We start from the raw sequence: 17,062 nt of genomic DNA, 5'->3' as shown, positions 1-17,062 counted from the left end.
GAGAAGCCATGGGAACTATAATCATGGCCTTGCCACAGAGGAAGAGCCACCCATGCTTTCTGGAGTTCACAACTTGCCAGAAATTACTCCAGATGCTGGACATGGAGGTATGGAATTTAATGTTTCCCTGCTAGATTTTGGACTTGCTTTGATCCCATTCCTTTCTACTCCTCTAATTATACATTTTGGAATGGAAATATTTATCTTCTGCCACTGTATATTGGAAATATTTAACTTTCTTTTCATTTGTAAAGGGGCTAGAAACTAAGAGTTTGCCTTAAATCTGATAGCAGACTTTGGAACTGAACTTTCAGTAATGCTGAAAACTGTTGGGATTCTGGAAATTCTTAGAGATGGACTGACTAAATGCCTTTTGCATAAAGGGATATACATGAGTCTTGAGGGGGCCAGGGACAAATTGTTATGGCTTGCATGTTATATGTCCCCACAAAGCCTCATTCAGTCATAGATGGGGAGTTTCAAAGGTGGCTGGATTAAGGTGTGTAAATATGAATTAAGGGTGTGATACTGAGATTAAGGGTATGGATAACTGAAGCTCCACTCTAGGTATGGGTACCACCAATCAATAGGCACGTAGCCTGGATGGACTATTAAAGGGATAGAAAGAAGACAAGCTTGCTGTTGCTTCTTGCTGTTTTGGCTGCTTGCTGCCTTCCTGCCTGCCACATCATGAACTGTTTTTCCTCCGTGATGTCAATCTGTCATGCTGCCCTGCCTTGAAGCCAAATGACTAGGGATTGAAACCTCTAAAAAAGTGAGTTGAAATAAAGCTTTCCTCCTTTAACTTTGGGCACTGGGTATTTTGTCTCAACAATTAGAGAAAAGTAAGACATGAAGAAACAAGGAAGGGATAAAAAGGGAGGGGAAGTAAAAAGGACTAAGATGTGATACGTACATGTGCCAATTCCCATGATGAATGTATTCATTGCATATCAAAAACATGTACTAACAAAACAAGAAAAAATTTTTAAAGATAAAATATTATCTCTACTCATTTCAGTGAGCTCCCGAGTCCCCAAATTGACAATGAATTATACTAAGTCACCATCAACTCCTATTCAAAGAGCCACAATTGTCAGGATAGTTAATGTGAGCAGGGATAGTACAATTGACAGAACAGTTAATGTGAGCAGTTAATGTGTACAACACATCAAGATACATTCCTTTCACTAATGACTCTATTTACCATCTCATATTGAATTTTTTTTCCACTACTGCTGGTTGAACCCAAGGACTTCACACTTACCTATATTCCCAGCCTTTTTAAAATTTTTTGAGACAGAGTCTCCCTAAATTGTTACATTGTCCAAGCTGGACTCAAACTCGTGATTCTCCTACCTTAACCTCCTATAGTTCTGGTATTACAGGCATATACTACCAAGCCTTACAATTAAAACTATGGTCACAGAGAATAATTATCTATGCAATATTTATATAAATTAAACTTGATTTAAAATGCAATCACATAATGCTAAATAGTAAAACCAAAAGATTCAATAAGAACATTTTAGTGAACATAATGAATAAGAATTGCTATAAACTATCAAGTCATAAGTACTTGGTAGAATTTCTGCAATACATGCAATTAATAGAACTACAAAGATGACCACATGGTAATCTCCATTCATTCATTATTAGCAAGGCAAGCAAAATGTAAATTTGTCAACATGTTAAGATGCTTTGTAAGCTCAAGTCAGGGTTTTATATAAGATGCCTCATAAGATGATGAATTCTCCTAAGCAAAAAGAGTACAATCTAGGTATGACTTCATGTGGAAATTAAGTGATTTTGCCAAAACTGTGACTATGAGCCATCACAAACTGCTGAGATCAGATTGGATTCATTCAGAACACGAGTCTACACAGTTAAGCACAAGATAATGCCATACCTAAACTATGTATCTTAGTCATCCATTGCTGGGTAACAAACTACCCCAAAACTCAGTGGCTTAAAACAATAACTTATTATTCCTCATATATATGTATAACTATGCAAAAGAATTCACTAAATAAGCATACAGGATTAGAGGCAGGAGAGTCCACGATGGCTATCTGTGCACCAGAGAGCCAAAGGATCCAGTAGCTGCTCAGCCCAAGAAGATGGAAGCTACAGAACAAGAGAGATCAAGGATGCTGCATAAATCCAAAGCCAAAGGCCTGGAAGCTGACCAGAAAGTCACTAGTATGAGTCTGCATTAGAAGGCTAAAGAAACTGGAAACCAAAGTCCAATGGCAATGGCAGCAAAACACACACCTGCTGAAGCAGACTGGAGCTCTTCAAAAATGTGTGCAGTGCAGGGCGTCATGGCACACACTTCTAATGTGAACACTCTGGAGGCTAAGACAGAAGGATCACTGCAAGTTCAAGGCCAGCCTGGGATACATAGTGAGTTCAAAGCCAGGCATTTCTTAATACAGACTCATAATCCACTCACTTCCAAAAGCCCTACCTATGAGCACATGAGGCTTTGGAGAAACACCTACATATAAGCCTTTGCAGGTGGCCTCCTCCAAAAGGGCATTTGAACCTTTTACATGACAGCCATCTCAAAAGACAGAGTGAAAGATGTTACTGTGAGTTCAAAGCCAGGCATTTCTTAATACAGACTCATAATCCACTCACTTCCAAAAGCCCTACCTAAGAGCACATGAGGCTTTGGAGAAACACCTACATATAAGCCTTTGCAGGTGGCCTCCTCCAAAAGGGCATTTGAACCTTTTACATGATAGCCATCTCAAAAGACAGAGTGAAAGATGTTATTCCTGATGGCCTAAACCCAGCAGTCCCAGTTTCTTGCATGGTGTCCATGAGTCAGGACAGTTAGTAAGTCCCATCCACAGCAAGGAAGATGTACTCTAGCTCTACAAGTAAGAGGCAGTGATGGCACACACTCTGGGGAAACCCTGTACCAAAGCATAGTCCTCTAATAACTTTAACTTATTACTTCTCAAAATATCACTTATATACTTTGTATATAAACTTAGTATTTATTATGTTCACAGTGCTATTTACATTGTTAACAGCAAACAACCCTGCCATCGCATTTCATAACATAGTAACAGCTTCCAGCAAGACCCATGATCAGACTAATAGTTTTAGCATGGATTCATTACAGCTCGGTACTCAGGATTGGAGAACAGATGAAATGAACTCTTTTGTGAATTTCAGACCTGTTGTCAAATACTAAAATTTGTTTTGCAGCATGTTACAAGTATATTATATAATTAGGACTATAGCTTAATATATTAAAATCTACTACACAAGAAAATCCAAATGATATGATCTAGTTTTAAGGATAGTTGTATCATCTGGTATTACTTTATGTACTGTAGTATAAATATGAAAATCCTTCCATAAATTTGTAAGTTCTAGTAGGGTAGTATCCATAGCTAGACACATAGCTTCTGTCTAGCATGTATTGGGTGATTAACAGAATATAATTTTTTTCAATACCAGATAGAAAATATTATTCTATATACATTTTACAATGGTAGAAATATGCCATTACTAATATTTTAAAGTGATATTTTAAGAAAAAATAAGTTTAACCATTATTGTAGTTATATGCTGAATTTACTTCCATTCAGTTTTTTACTTTTTTTTTTTTGGTTCCGGGGATTGAACTCTGGGTCCTTGCACTTGCAAGGCAGGCCACCGAACCACTGAGCTAAAACCCCAGCCCTCCATTCAGTTTTGAAATGAGAGATTTTACAATACCATGCAATCCATTTTCTCGAAGTTATATTTTGTTGGTTTAGTTTTAGACCTATAACCAGCAATGAGAAATATTCATGCTTGGACCAACATTTATCCTAAATTTTGGACAGAGCATTTTTGCTGAAAAGACCTATTTTAATAAGCTAATGTGCTAGTCCTTTATAACTGATACTTATTACTTGTTGAAAATATAAAATATTCTTAACTGAAATGAAAATATCTTTAGTCCTCAGTTACCAAAGATTTAATTCAATCAAAATACAATGGAAACAATTTTCTTAAACTGACATTAAAATTAAAATACTGTTAAGAATTCGAAAGTTGCAGGGCATGGTGGTGCACGCCTGTAATCCGAACACTCGGATCACTGTGAGTTCAAGACCAGCCTGGGCTACATAGTGAGTTCCAGATCACTCTCAACTATATAGTGAGTCCCTGTCTCAAAAAAAACAAAACAAAAAAAAAAAAAAAAAAAAAAAAAAAAAAAAAAAAAAAAAAAAAACTCAAAAGTGTTCAAATACAAAGATTGAGAAATACAAATACAAATACAAAGAAAGACATTCTTTTCTCCCAACTAGATAAAATATGAATATATTATTGTTTGAATGGTTAAATTACCAGTGAACCTTATTAGATACTATTTCAAAGAACCTAATATTTGGATCTTTTAACAAATTAGCAGCACTACATGGAATCTCCAGTTGAAATTGCCAATTTGTGAACTTATTTTGCCTCTAAAACTTACTACTCCTTGGAACATCACTTATATACTTTGTATATAAACTTGTTAATATTATGTTTTCACTACTATTTACATTATCAGCAGACACCACCCCCCACAAACTCACACACACACTCCATAACACAACAGCCTCCAGCAACACCCACAGATCAGACCTCGACTTCTCCCTGCTCTGAGCTCATCCTGCTTCTTTACACATTAGTCTGAGTTGTCAGCACCACCAAATCAAGTCTCCTGCCCTCCCTTCCTACCTGACACTGGTGGCTCCTCAAAACAGTAACATTTTTATGCTAATTGTTCAGCTTTAATTCTTATAGAAGAATTGTAACACTTTTCCTCAATTTCCTGCTTTATCAATTAAATTTCCTCAGGATTCATGATTTCAAAAAAAAATACTCAAAACAATTCCAGCAAGAAGTTTTACATGGCAACACTAGCTTTCAGGTTAGTTTTAATCTATTAAGAGATCGATCTGTTTTTTAAGTAATTTCTACCAATCCATATCATAATAGATATTAATACCAGGAGATATACATAATCAAAGTCATCTTTTATTTTGACACTGTTGCTCTAAGCTCTTTCAGAGACATGGCAACTTGCTATTTTAAGGTCAGTTATAAAATGGGAATCATTTATCATGCCTGTAACTTACTCAAATTACCTATCTTACCCCTAAGTAACAGAAATCACCTTCTTGGCTTCTAATGCAAACATCTGAAACAAGGAAACAGTGAGTGATATAGTATGCTACCACACCCCTGTCTCTGCCTCCTCCAACTCAATGGCTCAATTTGTGGTAGCATAAAAAGATACTCTGAAACAAATGACCTTGAATTGAGTATTAGTTAAACTGTCATCAATGATGAAAAATATCTCATAGTCCCAAGACAAATGTGTCAACCTCTCATTTCAGTGGAGCAAAATAGTCATTTTATTCAGTCAATAAACAGCTCATCTGTAAGAGATCCTTTCTGTCCTGAACAGATAAGGCCAGAGCTGAATGGAGGATTTATTATTGAAAGGTTCACATTTGTAGGACCTCCTCTAACACAGCTTTGCTCATTTCCCACTGAGCAAAAAACAACTGTCCTCAATTCTGGGAATTTTCACAGAGTACTGGTATCCACTAGCTCCACCTTCTCCTTTTCTCCAGCACCTAAATTAAAAAGTCTGGCTAATGATACGGCCTGTTTGGAAGTTTGGATATTTATCAGGAAGCAAGCAGAGCCTTGATGGGTCCTGACAAAAGATAGGTAGGGCCAGAGATTTAGCTTAGTGGTTCTGCTGCCTGCCTGGCAAGCCCAAGGTCCCAAGTTCCACCCCTAGTACCAAAAAAAAAAAAAAAGAGATAGGTGATGACTTCATAAATGCTACACAGCTTGGCAGACTCCATATTCAAATGGAGATATTAACATAATAAATCTAATTTCTACACCATTTCCATTTTACAGTTGCAAAGACTGAGACAAGATATAGGTAAGCAACTTCTCCAAACTGTTACACGGTTCAGTACCTTCCACCTCACTGTACTATCACAGTATTTATCTATACTCTGAAATACCCAATCCCAGTGCTTACAACATTCTATTAAAACTGTGTATCTATCACTAAGATATGTGCAAAGTGGAAGCTTTCCAATTATCATTCAATAAATATTAGGTAAACAAATGAGTTCCTCACCATCCCACATACTTCTTCAACAACACCATTAATATTGCTATTCATTAATTCAACAAATATTTATTAAGTATTAAACATCTATGATGTAGCTGGCATACTGTAAACTACCTGGAGCAAATGACAAAAAATATATCAGCTATCATGTGGAATGTATAAACAGAGACTTGAATTTGGGGAAGAAATGTAGAATGCTGTGGAGTTATGTGGGTGGTCAAATCTAATCTCAAGAGTCTACAACAAATAAGTCTGAAAATGATGGATGAAGAATTTGCAAGTACAGGGGGTGGGCAAAGAGGCAGGAAAAGAGAGAAAAGTGTAAAGATTTGAGGAAGACATTCAAAAGATGACAAAGCAAAAACAGTTTCCTCAAAAATAAAAAATATATATTTATAATAATAAATTTAATCACTTCTGAATTTAATAAACAGAAAATAGCAAACTTTAAAATGAGAAATAATCATCTTTCATGTTCCTCACTGGGCTCCCAAATATAAAAAAATAACTTGGTACAGTCATCGTTTCTTTTTTTTTTTTGGTACAGGTGATCAAACTCAGGACCTTGTGCTTGTGAGGCAGGTGGCAGAACCACTGAGCTAAATCCTTGGTTCCAGTACAGTGATTAAGTCTGACTTACACCAGAATCCTCCATGCATTTACAAAAAGAAAAGATAAAGACTGATACTTGCTATTGATCCCAGACCAATGAATTAAGATCTCTGAGAGTAGGACCCAAGTATTAGAACTTTAAATGTTTTCCAGAAGTGTGTAAAGTACCCTTCAGTCAGCTGGGCGTGGTGGCTCACGCCTGTAACCACAGCATTCCGGAGGCTGAGGCAGGAGGATTGCTATGAATTTGAGACCAGCCTGGGCTACATAGTGAGTTCCAGGTCAGTCTCAACTACATAGTGAGACCCTGTCTCAAAAATCCAAAAAAAAAAAAAAGTATCCTGCAGTCAAAACTGAAGACTTTGGAGATTCAACACTGTTTCCATAATCTCTCTCTCTTTTTTAAATTTATTGGTACAATTTAGGTATACAATACAGTTACATTTATTATTGGGATCTTGTACCTTTACATGACAGGTCTTGGTTCTCACTTTTTCCCCTTGTCCCTGCCCTCCCTTCACCCCCTCCTCCCCTCCCCATTTACAAACACTTTATTTCCATTTTTTCATTTCCTCATATTTTTTCTTTTCCCTTATTACATTTCTCCTACCCTTCCCACTTTCCCTACAACTTTAGCCCATTTCTTCCTATTTCACATTATCAATTATCTCATTAGGCTCTTATGTACTATTATAGTTTTTCACACCAGAGAAACTATTCAGTATTTACACATGTTGACTCATTTATTTATTTCACTTAGGAGCATATCCTCAATCTGTATCCATTTTCCTATGAATGAATCTAATTTTCCACAATTTCTTTTTGAAATGACTTCCAAACTTCCGCTGGCTATCTTGCTGGGATTTGAATCTTTGCCTAAATATTAAACCTCAATCCTGACCACATAATTTAAAGTAGCCACACTCTGTTAATGTCTATAAGATCCCACAGTATCTTTCCCTATCGGAAATGAAATCCCTGCAAGTACTGAAGTATGGTATAAAAACACTTCTGTTTAGAATGGTCATGTACAAAGGAAGGTTAATATACAGCACAGCCAGAGATTTGAGCTTTGCAATGGGATCAAAATAGCTGGAATGTTTCAGTTTTCCACCTTGGACTAATTCAGAATTAAATACTGGATGAGGAAAATGAGCTAGGAGAAGACACAAGTAATATTTTGGGGCAAACAAATATTATCATAACTTTTCTTCTGGAAAGAACATATGTTTAGGTCAATCAAGTAAATTTATAACTCAGACATAAAGGTAATTTTGAAGACAACCAAATATAGAAGTTATCTATCTACTATCTATGTGTAAGAGAGATCAAACAAGTAAGAGATCAAAAGAGAATCTCCAAATGGCAGAAAGATAGTTGGATCAGAGTACCTGGACTGTCAATGTAAAACCAGCAAGGTAAAAGACTGTTTTTACTCTGCTCTCAAAGCCAGTCCCACTTTTAGAATATGTACTTTCTGACATAGAACCATCAGCCATGCAGTATTTCACCTCAACATTTTGAAGCCAGGATCATTCTCACAACTGTTCATCATGAAGTTCTATGGATTATTCATTTAGGACAAGGGAGGGGGGAAGGGTGTGGATTTAAAAGATTTCAGGGATTTGTCAACCAAATATAGTCTAGCCCTCATTTGAGTTCTAAGACTAGCAAACTGACAGTGAAAAAAAATTATGAAACAATTAGAGAAATGTAAACACTGATTGGATATCAGATGATATTTGGAAACATTACTATATATTAGATATGACAATGAGAGTGTGTTCTTAAAGTACCCTTATCTTTTAAAAATACACATTAAAATATTTTAAAATGAAGACTATTTTAGATCTGCTCCAAAATCATTCAAAACGGGGTAGAGGAAGGAACAAAGCAAAGAAATAGATAACATAAGATGTGTAATGATTGCTGATGTTTGATATTGGGTACACAGGGGCTCGAGTACATGTCTTAATTATAGCTTGTTTTTAAATTCTTACTTTTTAGTTAAAAATCATGTTTATACATAAGAACAGATTTATATATTTATTTATACTGCTCTTTGCTCTGAAAACCACCAATGACTTCTCAGTTGCCAGAGTTTTTGGTTTTTTTTGTTTGTTTGTTTGTTTGTTTTTTTGGTACCAGCATCAAACTCAGGTCCTTGTACTTGCAAGGCAGGTGGCAGAACCACTGAGCTAAATCCCCAGCCCCAAAATAGATTTTTTTCTTTAGTTGCCAGAATTCTTTAGGCCAGCTTTCAAGGTCCTTCCTTGTCCACTGATCATTTTTTTTCCTATGAGTACATTATAGGCACTATCATGTCTAACTCTTTGTACATTCATTTTCCTTAAAATATGCTTCTCCATCATACCTACTCTTTTCTTAAGGCTCTCCTTTCTCCCTCCCCACCTTATGGATTAAAACCACATATCCTTCTAGGTCACTTACCAACCAGTGTATGACCTGGATGCATATAGGATGTCCCCAGATTCACCTAGATCACAATTCTTAATTGGAAGACTCATGCTTACATCTCTTCAACTCATCAGAGCTTCAAGTGCTATGCTTATGCCTGTATCTTTGAATATTCAGCTCTTAAAGCCCTCTGTGATGGCGGGGGAATCACAGTGGGTGGGAGGGAACAGTCTGCTCCTCTCTACAGCTCTGAACTTCCTAATACTTAGGAAACATCAAAGAGTTTCACTAAAGTCATACAATCTTTTTTAAAAGGGAAATTTGAAATATACTTAAATCCCAAAATAACAATTACCCTAAGTAAGACCAACATAGGTTGTGGTTCTCATTACAGAAAGCTTACTCTTTGAGACAGCCAAGAGATTTCCTTATTAACTTATTCATCCTTTTTCAAAGCTCCAAATCCTATGCCTTGAGATAAAAATTTTATTAAAGTTCCATTTTTCTATAAAGAAAACAGACAAATGCATGAAAATCAACTTTACCTTATATTTCATCTTGGGACATGAATGAATGTAGAAACCCATATAGTAATAGCTGAGCTGAGATGTTTTCTCATGAAGTTGCCTAGTAAAAGCAATTTCTCTGCCAAAAGAAGATGAAGGTACAGTTAATTCTAGTTCCAGCTTTCAAAAAATTATATGATAAATATTTGATAAAATCTGGCCTTAAGCATCCAAAAAAATCAAAATCTTGAAATAAAAACATTTTCAAAGCACTACAAGATGATTTTTACTAAAGAGACACCCCAAACTTTCTAAGTTATTTTGAGGATCTGCTGGGCAAAGTAGTTGATCTAAAATTCAAATAGCACAAGATTAAAGAGATCTACAACTCTAGAATCCTCAAAGAATCTGGGTTTACCAGATTAAGAACAGAGGAACAAATTTTAGAAAACTTAAAAATCAATACATTTCAAGAAAAATAACTATTATTATGACCATTTACATACAAATATTTTCAGCTGATATGACACATTGATCCTTATATTTAGGTGCAAATTTTATATACATTTTCACTAAAATGAAAGGGAAAATAATATTACCTCACCACATTTTCTCTGTCTGTTGGCAGAGGTGAGGGGCTGCTTGGACAAAGAAGCGGTCAGTACCCTCAATGTAGTCCAATGTGTGAAGTGTAATCTGTATCCAGACAAATCTTGGGCACAGTTCTATCCTAGTTGTTCAGTTAAACAACTGGCTGTATGTGAAGGGTTTAATTTGAGTACATTTCTAAAACACAAAGTTGTTTTAATGTTTGTGCATTTATTGAAGGATTTCTCTTTCATGCTTTAGAAGCAATGGATACTTAAAATTTAGAAGAAATGTATCAATTGAAGATTTTGTGCTTTTTTTTTCAAGTTCAAATTTAAATCTCTGAAAGACTGTTACACCAAAAAACCTGTTTTGTGAATTTTAAAGATTGAACTGAGAATGTATGTGCTTCTAAATCCAAGCAGATTAAACATTCACCTATAACAGGATACATTTTATTATTCCTAGAACTAATCCACTTTCAAGGTTCAAAGTGAGGAAAAGATGAACAGATAAGGGACAGAGATTTAGCTCAGTGGTTCCACTGCCTGCCTCATAAGCGCAAGGTCCCGAGTTTGATCCCCAGTACCCCACTCCCCAAAAAAGAATGAGCAGATACAAACAAATGTAGAACCACCCTCTCTCGTAAGGCCAGGTGAGCCACCACTGTACTTCTTTACTTAGTCCTGCCCAACTCATTTCATCCCCTCACCGCTCCCTCCAAAACTATCAGTCCTCCTTACCTGCTCTTCTGTTCTCACCTCCATGAACAAGCCACCAGAAAGTCATCTGGGCTTTATCTCTAAAATATACCCTGCATCTGGCTACTTCTCATCACCTCCACTTCAAATATTCTGATCTAACTCATCATATATGGCTCACCTGGATACTACAATAGCCTCAACAAATGCTGGTAGAGAAAAAGGAACTCTTCTATATTGTTTGTGGGAATGTAAACTAAACTATTATGGAAAGCAGTAGGAAGACTTTTGAACAAATTTAAAATAGAAATTCCATTTGACCCAGCTATACCTCTTCTGAGCATCCTCCTAGAAGAGCTAACATTAACATATTACAGTGATACAAGTATCCATATGTATAACAGCACAACTCACAATGGCAAAATCATGGAAGCACAGCCTATGTGCCTAGCAACAGATGAATGGAAAAACTGTAATATACATATTACTCAACTACAAAGAGGAAAAAATTAAGAGTCATTTGTATAAATGTTAAGACATGTCAAGAATCAGGTAGACTATAGAGATGGGAAGGGGATCTGGGGAAGGAGGAAAAAAGGAGGTCTGGAAAGGTCAGGGGAAGTAAAAATGAACAAGATGTGATATGTACATATATTAATAACCCAAATTGAATATAATCACAATGTATCACAAACATATACAATAAAACATTTTTTTAAAAAAACAGATCTTGCCCGCCCCTCTTGCACCTACCACCACTGCTGATATTTATGTATGATCACACGCATCACTAGAGATTGAAGCTAGGTCCTTCGCACTGAGTTACACCTCAAGTTCTTATTTATTTATTTTCAATTTCATTCTAAGACAGGATCTTGCTAAGTGGCTAAATTGCCAGGCTGGGCTCAATATTTATGATCCTCCTACCTCAGCCTCCCAGAGTGCTAAGGGTACAGCTGCAAAACACAAGGCCCAGCTGCTGATTTTGCTTTCTACCGAGTACTTTGGAGTATCTAAAATTAAGTAGTCTATTTTGTAATTTACTGTTTGCTTTAATAGATTGGAAGTCTTGTCTATCTTATTCACTTCTGTGAATGGTGCAAGGAAAAAGATTATGTGCAAATAAATATGTTTAAAAAGTAATTACATTTCTAAAATTCATCTTCCTAAATATACATAAGTAAATACCATAAGCACTGATTTCCAAACACTTAAAATATGTGACTCCATTACATAAAGTCTAAAAATACAAAATTTGATATTGATTGTAGGATTAACAAACAAAAGGAAAACTACCTAAACAGGTTCTCCTGAAATCCATTAAAATCAATAATAAAACTGTCAACTTGTAACCTCTTCTGCCCAATTTTGTCTCAAAAATGTCAATCTTTCTTGGCTGCCTTTCCTCCACTATAAACCCAAGGACTCCTCTTTCAAGAGACCTAAAAGGAAATGACAGCCTGCAGCACAGTGGTCACTCTCTGCTCCCTGGCAACACCTGTGCCCTCAAGCTCTGCTGCTTCCTCCTAGCTCTCCAGCTAAGCTTTGCAAAAGCTATACCATGAGATAAACAAAACTCTCATTTTGCTGGCCATTAGTTACTATCTCAAATGCAGCAGGAATCTGAATTACCTCTCAGATTATTGAACCATAAATAAATATTTTATACATAGGTAAGGATTTATTATGTAAGATTAAATAGTATTAATATCATTTGATTGGCCCAGAAAAATCTATAAATGCATATTGTAAAGTGACACATAAAAAATAAAATAGCAATAATTTGAAAGTATCAAATGATTGTGATATAAAGAAAATGCATTTTTCTGAAATACATATAAACTTCTAAAGAGAATAAATGTAAACTTCTAAGTTATAAAACGTAATGCTCTAAATTCCAGTTCCAGTAAGACTGCCAACAGCAATGAATATAATCACTTCATACAAAAAGGCTACTAAATGCATAAGAAAAATAAAACACAGAGATCAGTTATTATATAATTTTGAAAATGTTATAAGCTAGTATTAAGAGAAAAACCAGGTTGAAAATATCAAGATGGAGAAATCTATACTGTAAGCCACTGAAAAGCATACAAAAAAATCAATTATTAGGGGATGTTAAAAGAATGAAAATGTGCTACTCACATGTACCAATTCTCCACAATGAATGTAACCATTATGTACTACAAACATGTACTAATAAAAATAAAAATTTTTAAAATACAATGACTAGACCAGATTTTGAAAAAAAATAAAGCAAGTTGCTATTTAAGGAAAAAACAAACTCTACATTTATAACAAACAAACAAAAAAATCACACACACAAAATATAAAATAATCTGGCTGAATATTTCATCATGAGTAAAAGTGTGAGTACGAGACATAAAGACTAAGAAATGAAAGAGAAAAATAGAACAGGTGAGCTTCCAGACAACAAAAAGAAAAACAATTCCAACCACGCCTTACCATCTGTATTACATGCACATATAGAGAAGCAGGATAAAAATAGAAACAACCCCTAGTAATAAAATAAAGAATAGAAATAAATATTCTGATGAAAAGGCCCCAATCTTCTTACCATCAAAAGATGTTTGCCCTACATTATATATGTCTGCAGCCACGTAGGGACATAAAAGGGAAATTATTTTCTATTGAGGATCACAGATTCAAGCAGCCAGCCAGGAATTCTCCATTCCTGTTTGGTACAGATATTCATGATCCAATAATGACATAGCTAACAATGGTCCATAAAATTACAGTGGTGAATTGGTTCACAAATGTTTTTGTTTGCAAACAATTTGATTTGCAAACAGAGGAATTTAGCAAAATTTTGTTTTGGTTGCAAACTGTGCATTGGGTGACAAACACCACCAGGACCATCTTTCCCACACAAATACAAACATGGCCATCTTCTCTAAAATTATAGAACGAATTAAGTTTGTGGACTGTGGTACCACTGTATGCAACCTAGTGACACTGTACCCATCTAATTTGTGTAACTACAACAAATAATGTGTGTATACAACCACAAAACTACCTACGCTTTCTCAGAATGTGTCCCTGTCCTTAAGCAACAAGACTAACTATATTTCCTTCAGCAGATTCATACTGCTTTAATTCATTAATACCACATTAACTTTTAATTGGTTAAAAATACATAAGCTAGTGATGATGAGAATATAAATAATATAACATTTAAAAAACATTCCCAAATTTATATATAGGTTTCCTATAAAGTAGAGTCTACAGAAACACTAAAAAGCTAGATCAGAGAATTACCAACAGTGACATGAGTTCTAAAGATAGGACTTCTAAATATCAACATATAACTGAGGGACAATAGCAAAAAATTATAAAACATTGTCAAATAGGGTTTCTAGTGTTACATAATAAAATATAATCAAATGAGTATTTGAAGTTCTATGTAACCCATTATAACAAGTGCAAAAGTAGTAATCTTACCGTAATGCAGAGTAGACACCCAAGGAGAGAAATGAATAATCAGGATCATAATACAAATATACAGAGGAAACGCAGTATGGAAGGATGTCGATCACCCCCACAGCAATAATCTTTCCATCAAGCCAGTACTGCTGGTGAAAGGAGCCATAACCACATTCAGGTCCATTAGGAGGATTCTCTGCCTAGGAAAAAGTAGACATACAAATATAAACAGTTTGCCGTTTTTTTCTGAATATTAAAAACTATCTAATTTAGTCTAGTGTACTCTAAGGTTCACAGAGTCCTAAAATTTCCTCTTTGTTACCATTACCTTCACTGGTCACAACCTATGTTAAGCTGCAAACTACTTTAACAACAAAAACAAGGATGAATAAAGCAAATCAGGAGAGAAAAGAGATGGAGAATATGCCTAACATGCACAGAGTTGCAGCTGGATAGAATGAATAACTTAGAAAGTTCTCGATCACAGCAGGATAGCTATGGCTGACAAATGATAATGCCAGTACAACATACCAGAACCTATGGAACACAATGAAAGCAGTCCTAACAGGAAAGCTGACTGCTATGAATGCTTACATTAGAAAAATAGAACGCAAATAAATAACCTAATGATGTACCACAAGATAGTAAAAAAACAAGAACAGTCCTAACCCAAACCTAGTATGAGGAGGGAAACAATAAAGAGGATAGGAGAAATTTTAAAAACTGAGACAACAATACAATGAATCAATCAATCAGAGATGGTTCTTTGAAAGAACAAAATAGACTTAGCCAATCTTACCCCCCCAAAAAAAGCAAAGAAAAGACCCACATCAATGCAATCAGAGATCAATTAAAGCAAAATCAAAATGAACATCATGGAAATCCAAAAGATTATCAGTAACTACTATGAAAAATTGTACTGCAACAAATTGCAGAATCTTGAAATGAAGAGATTCCTAAACATATCTGAATTACAAAAACAAACAAACAAACAAACAAAAAAGAAGACATAAAAACTGAACAATGCAATAATAGGCAATGAAACTGTGGAAGAAAACCAAAACAAACAAAAAACCCTACCAACTAACAAAAGCTGGGTTCACCACTGAATAAAAAAATGGATTCACACTGAATTCTACAAGACTTTCAGGTACAATTTAACACCAGTACACTTCAAATTGTTTAAAAACATTAAAAGGGAAGGAATACTCCCAAAGTCATTCCTGGCGGCCAGAATTACTCTGATCTCAAAACCAAATAAGGACTCAACTAAAAAAAGAAAGCTACAAGCCAATCTCTTTAATGAACATAGACACAAAAATTCTCAACAATACTGGTAAGTAGAGTGAAACAAATCATCAAAAAGATCATACATCATTACCAGGTAAATTTCATTGCAGGGATGCAAGTATGGTTTAACATATGCAAATCAATAAATATAATACGTGATCATCTCAATAGATGCAGAAAAAGCCTTTGACAAAATGCAACATCCATTCATGATAAAAACCCTGAGGAAAATAGACTCTATCTCAATCTGATAAAAATCATGTATGACAAACCTACTGCCAACATCATATTAAAAACCGAAAGCCTTACTTCTGTCTTACTTTCCTCACTACTGGGATAAAACACCTGACACACACAAGTTAAAATAGGAAAAGTTTATTTTAGCTCACAGTTTCTGGAAGTTTCAGCTAGCTCCAAGACACTGCAGCATGGCAGAGGGGCACAGCAGGCAGGAAGCAGCAAGTACTCCAGGCAAGAAAGAGAGATGGATGCATGGATGGATGGATATGCAGGCCACACCCACAGCAACACTCCTTCTATCAGACTTCACTTCTACAATCATAGCTATGATAGCTATGAAGCAATGAGTGGACTAATCTAGTAACAAACACCCATGATCCAGAATCACACACCCAAAATACAGTCAGCTCCCAGAAGCCCCGTCTATGAGTGCATGAGGTTTTGGGTGGACATCTAGATATAAGCCAAAATAGCCTCTAAAATCAAGAACAAGAATGTCCACGAGCACCACTCCTGTTCATTTAGTACTCAAAACAGCCAGAACAATGAGGCAAGAGAAAGAAATAAAAGGGGTACATATAAGAGAGGAAGAAGTCAAAGTATTCTTTGCAGATGACATGATCCTTTAAGAGAAGATACAAAAAAAAAATCTACCAAATGATTACTGGAATAACAAAATTCAGACACATTCTTCAGAAAATGGAAGGATAAACTCTGTTCCTGGATATGCTGAACAACACTGTCAAATGGGCCATACTTCTAAAACTAATGTAAAGATTATACAACCACAGTAAAAATAACAACAATATTCCTAACAGAACTTCAGAAAACAATCCTAAAATGCATATGAAACCAGAAGAGACCCAGAATGGCAAAAGCAATACTGGGTAACAAAAGCAAACTATGAGATATCACAATCTTGAATTTCAAGTTATATCACAAAGCTATAGTGATAAAAACAACAAAAAAATACACATGGATCAATGGGACAGAACAGAGAAGAAACAACACCAGACACACTTAACCATCTGATCTTTGACAAAGAGGCCAAAAGTCCTCAGTTCAATTACCAATACCACTGTCCAAAAAAAAAAAAAAAAAAAAAAAAA

The 17,062-nt window shown here is 35.4% G+C and overlaps 1 protein-coding gene across 3 annotated transcripts in view; it reads right to left on the bottom strand.

The window, feature by feature from the left end:
- The window catches only part of Ate1 (arginyltransferase 1), a 143,235-nt gene that overhangs the window by 63,982 nt on the left and 62,191 nt on the right, over window positions 1-17,062 (bottom strand). For all 3 annotated transcript variants that reach the window (XM_010632764.3, XM_010632762.3, XM_010632763.3), the window contains 2 exons: window positions 14,442-14,623; window positions 9,730-9,829 (listed from right to left, as the gene is read on the bottom strand). In XM_010632764.3, the coding sequence (XP_010631066.1) occupies window positions 9,730-9,829; window positions 14,442-14,623 (282 nt within the window). The remainder of the gene's footprint in view (window positions 1-9,729; window positions 9,830-14,441; window positions 14,624-17,062) is intronic.

Source organism: Fukomys damarensis, unplaced genomic scaffold, assembly GCF_012274545.1.
Source record: "Fukomys damarensis isolate Sample0158 unplaced genomic scaffold, DMR_v1.0_HiC HiC_scaffold_8, whole genome shotgun sequence".
Taxonomy (NCBI): Eukaryota; Metazoa; Chordata; class Mammalia; order Rodentia; family Bathyergidae; genus Fukomys; species Fukomys damarensis.
The sequence above is the reverse complement of the archived record's forward strand: the minus strand, read 5'-3'. Positions and strand labels throughout refer to the sequence as shown.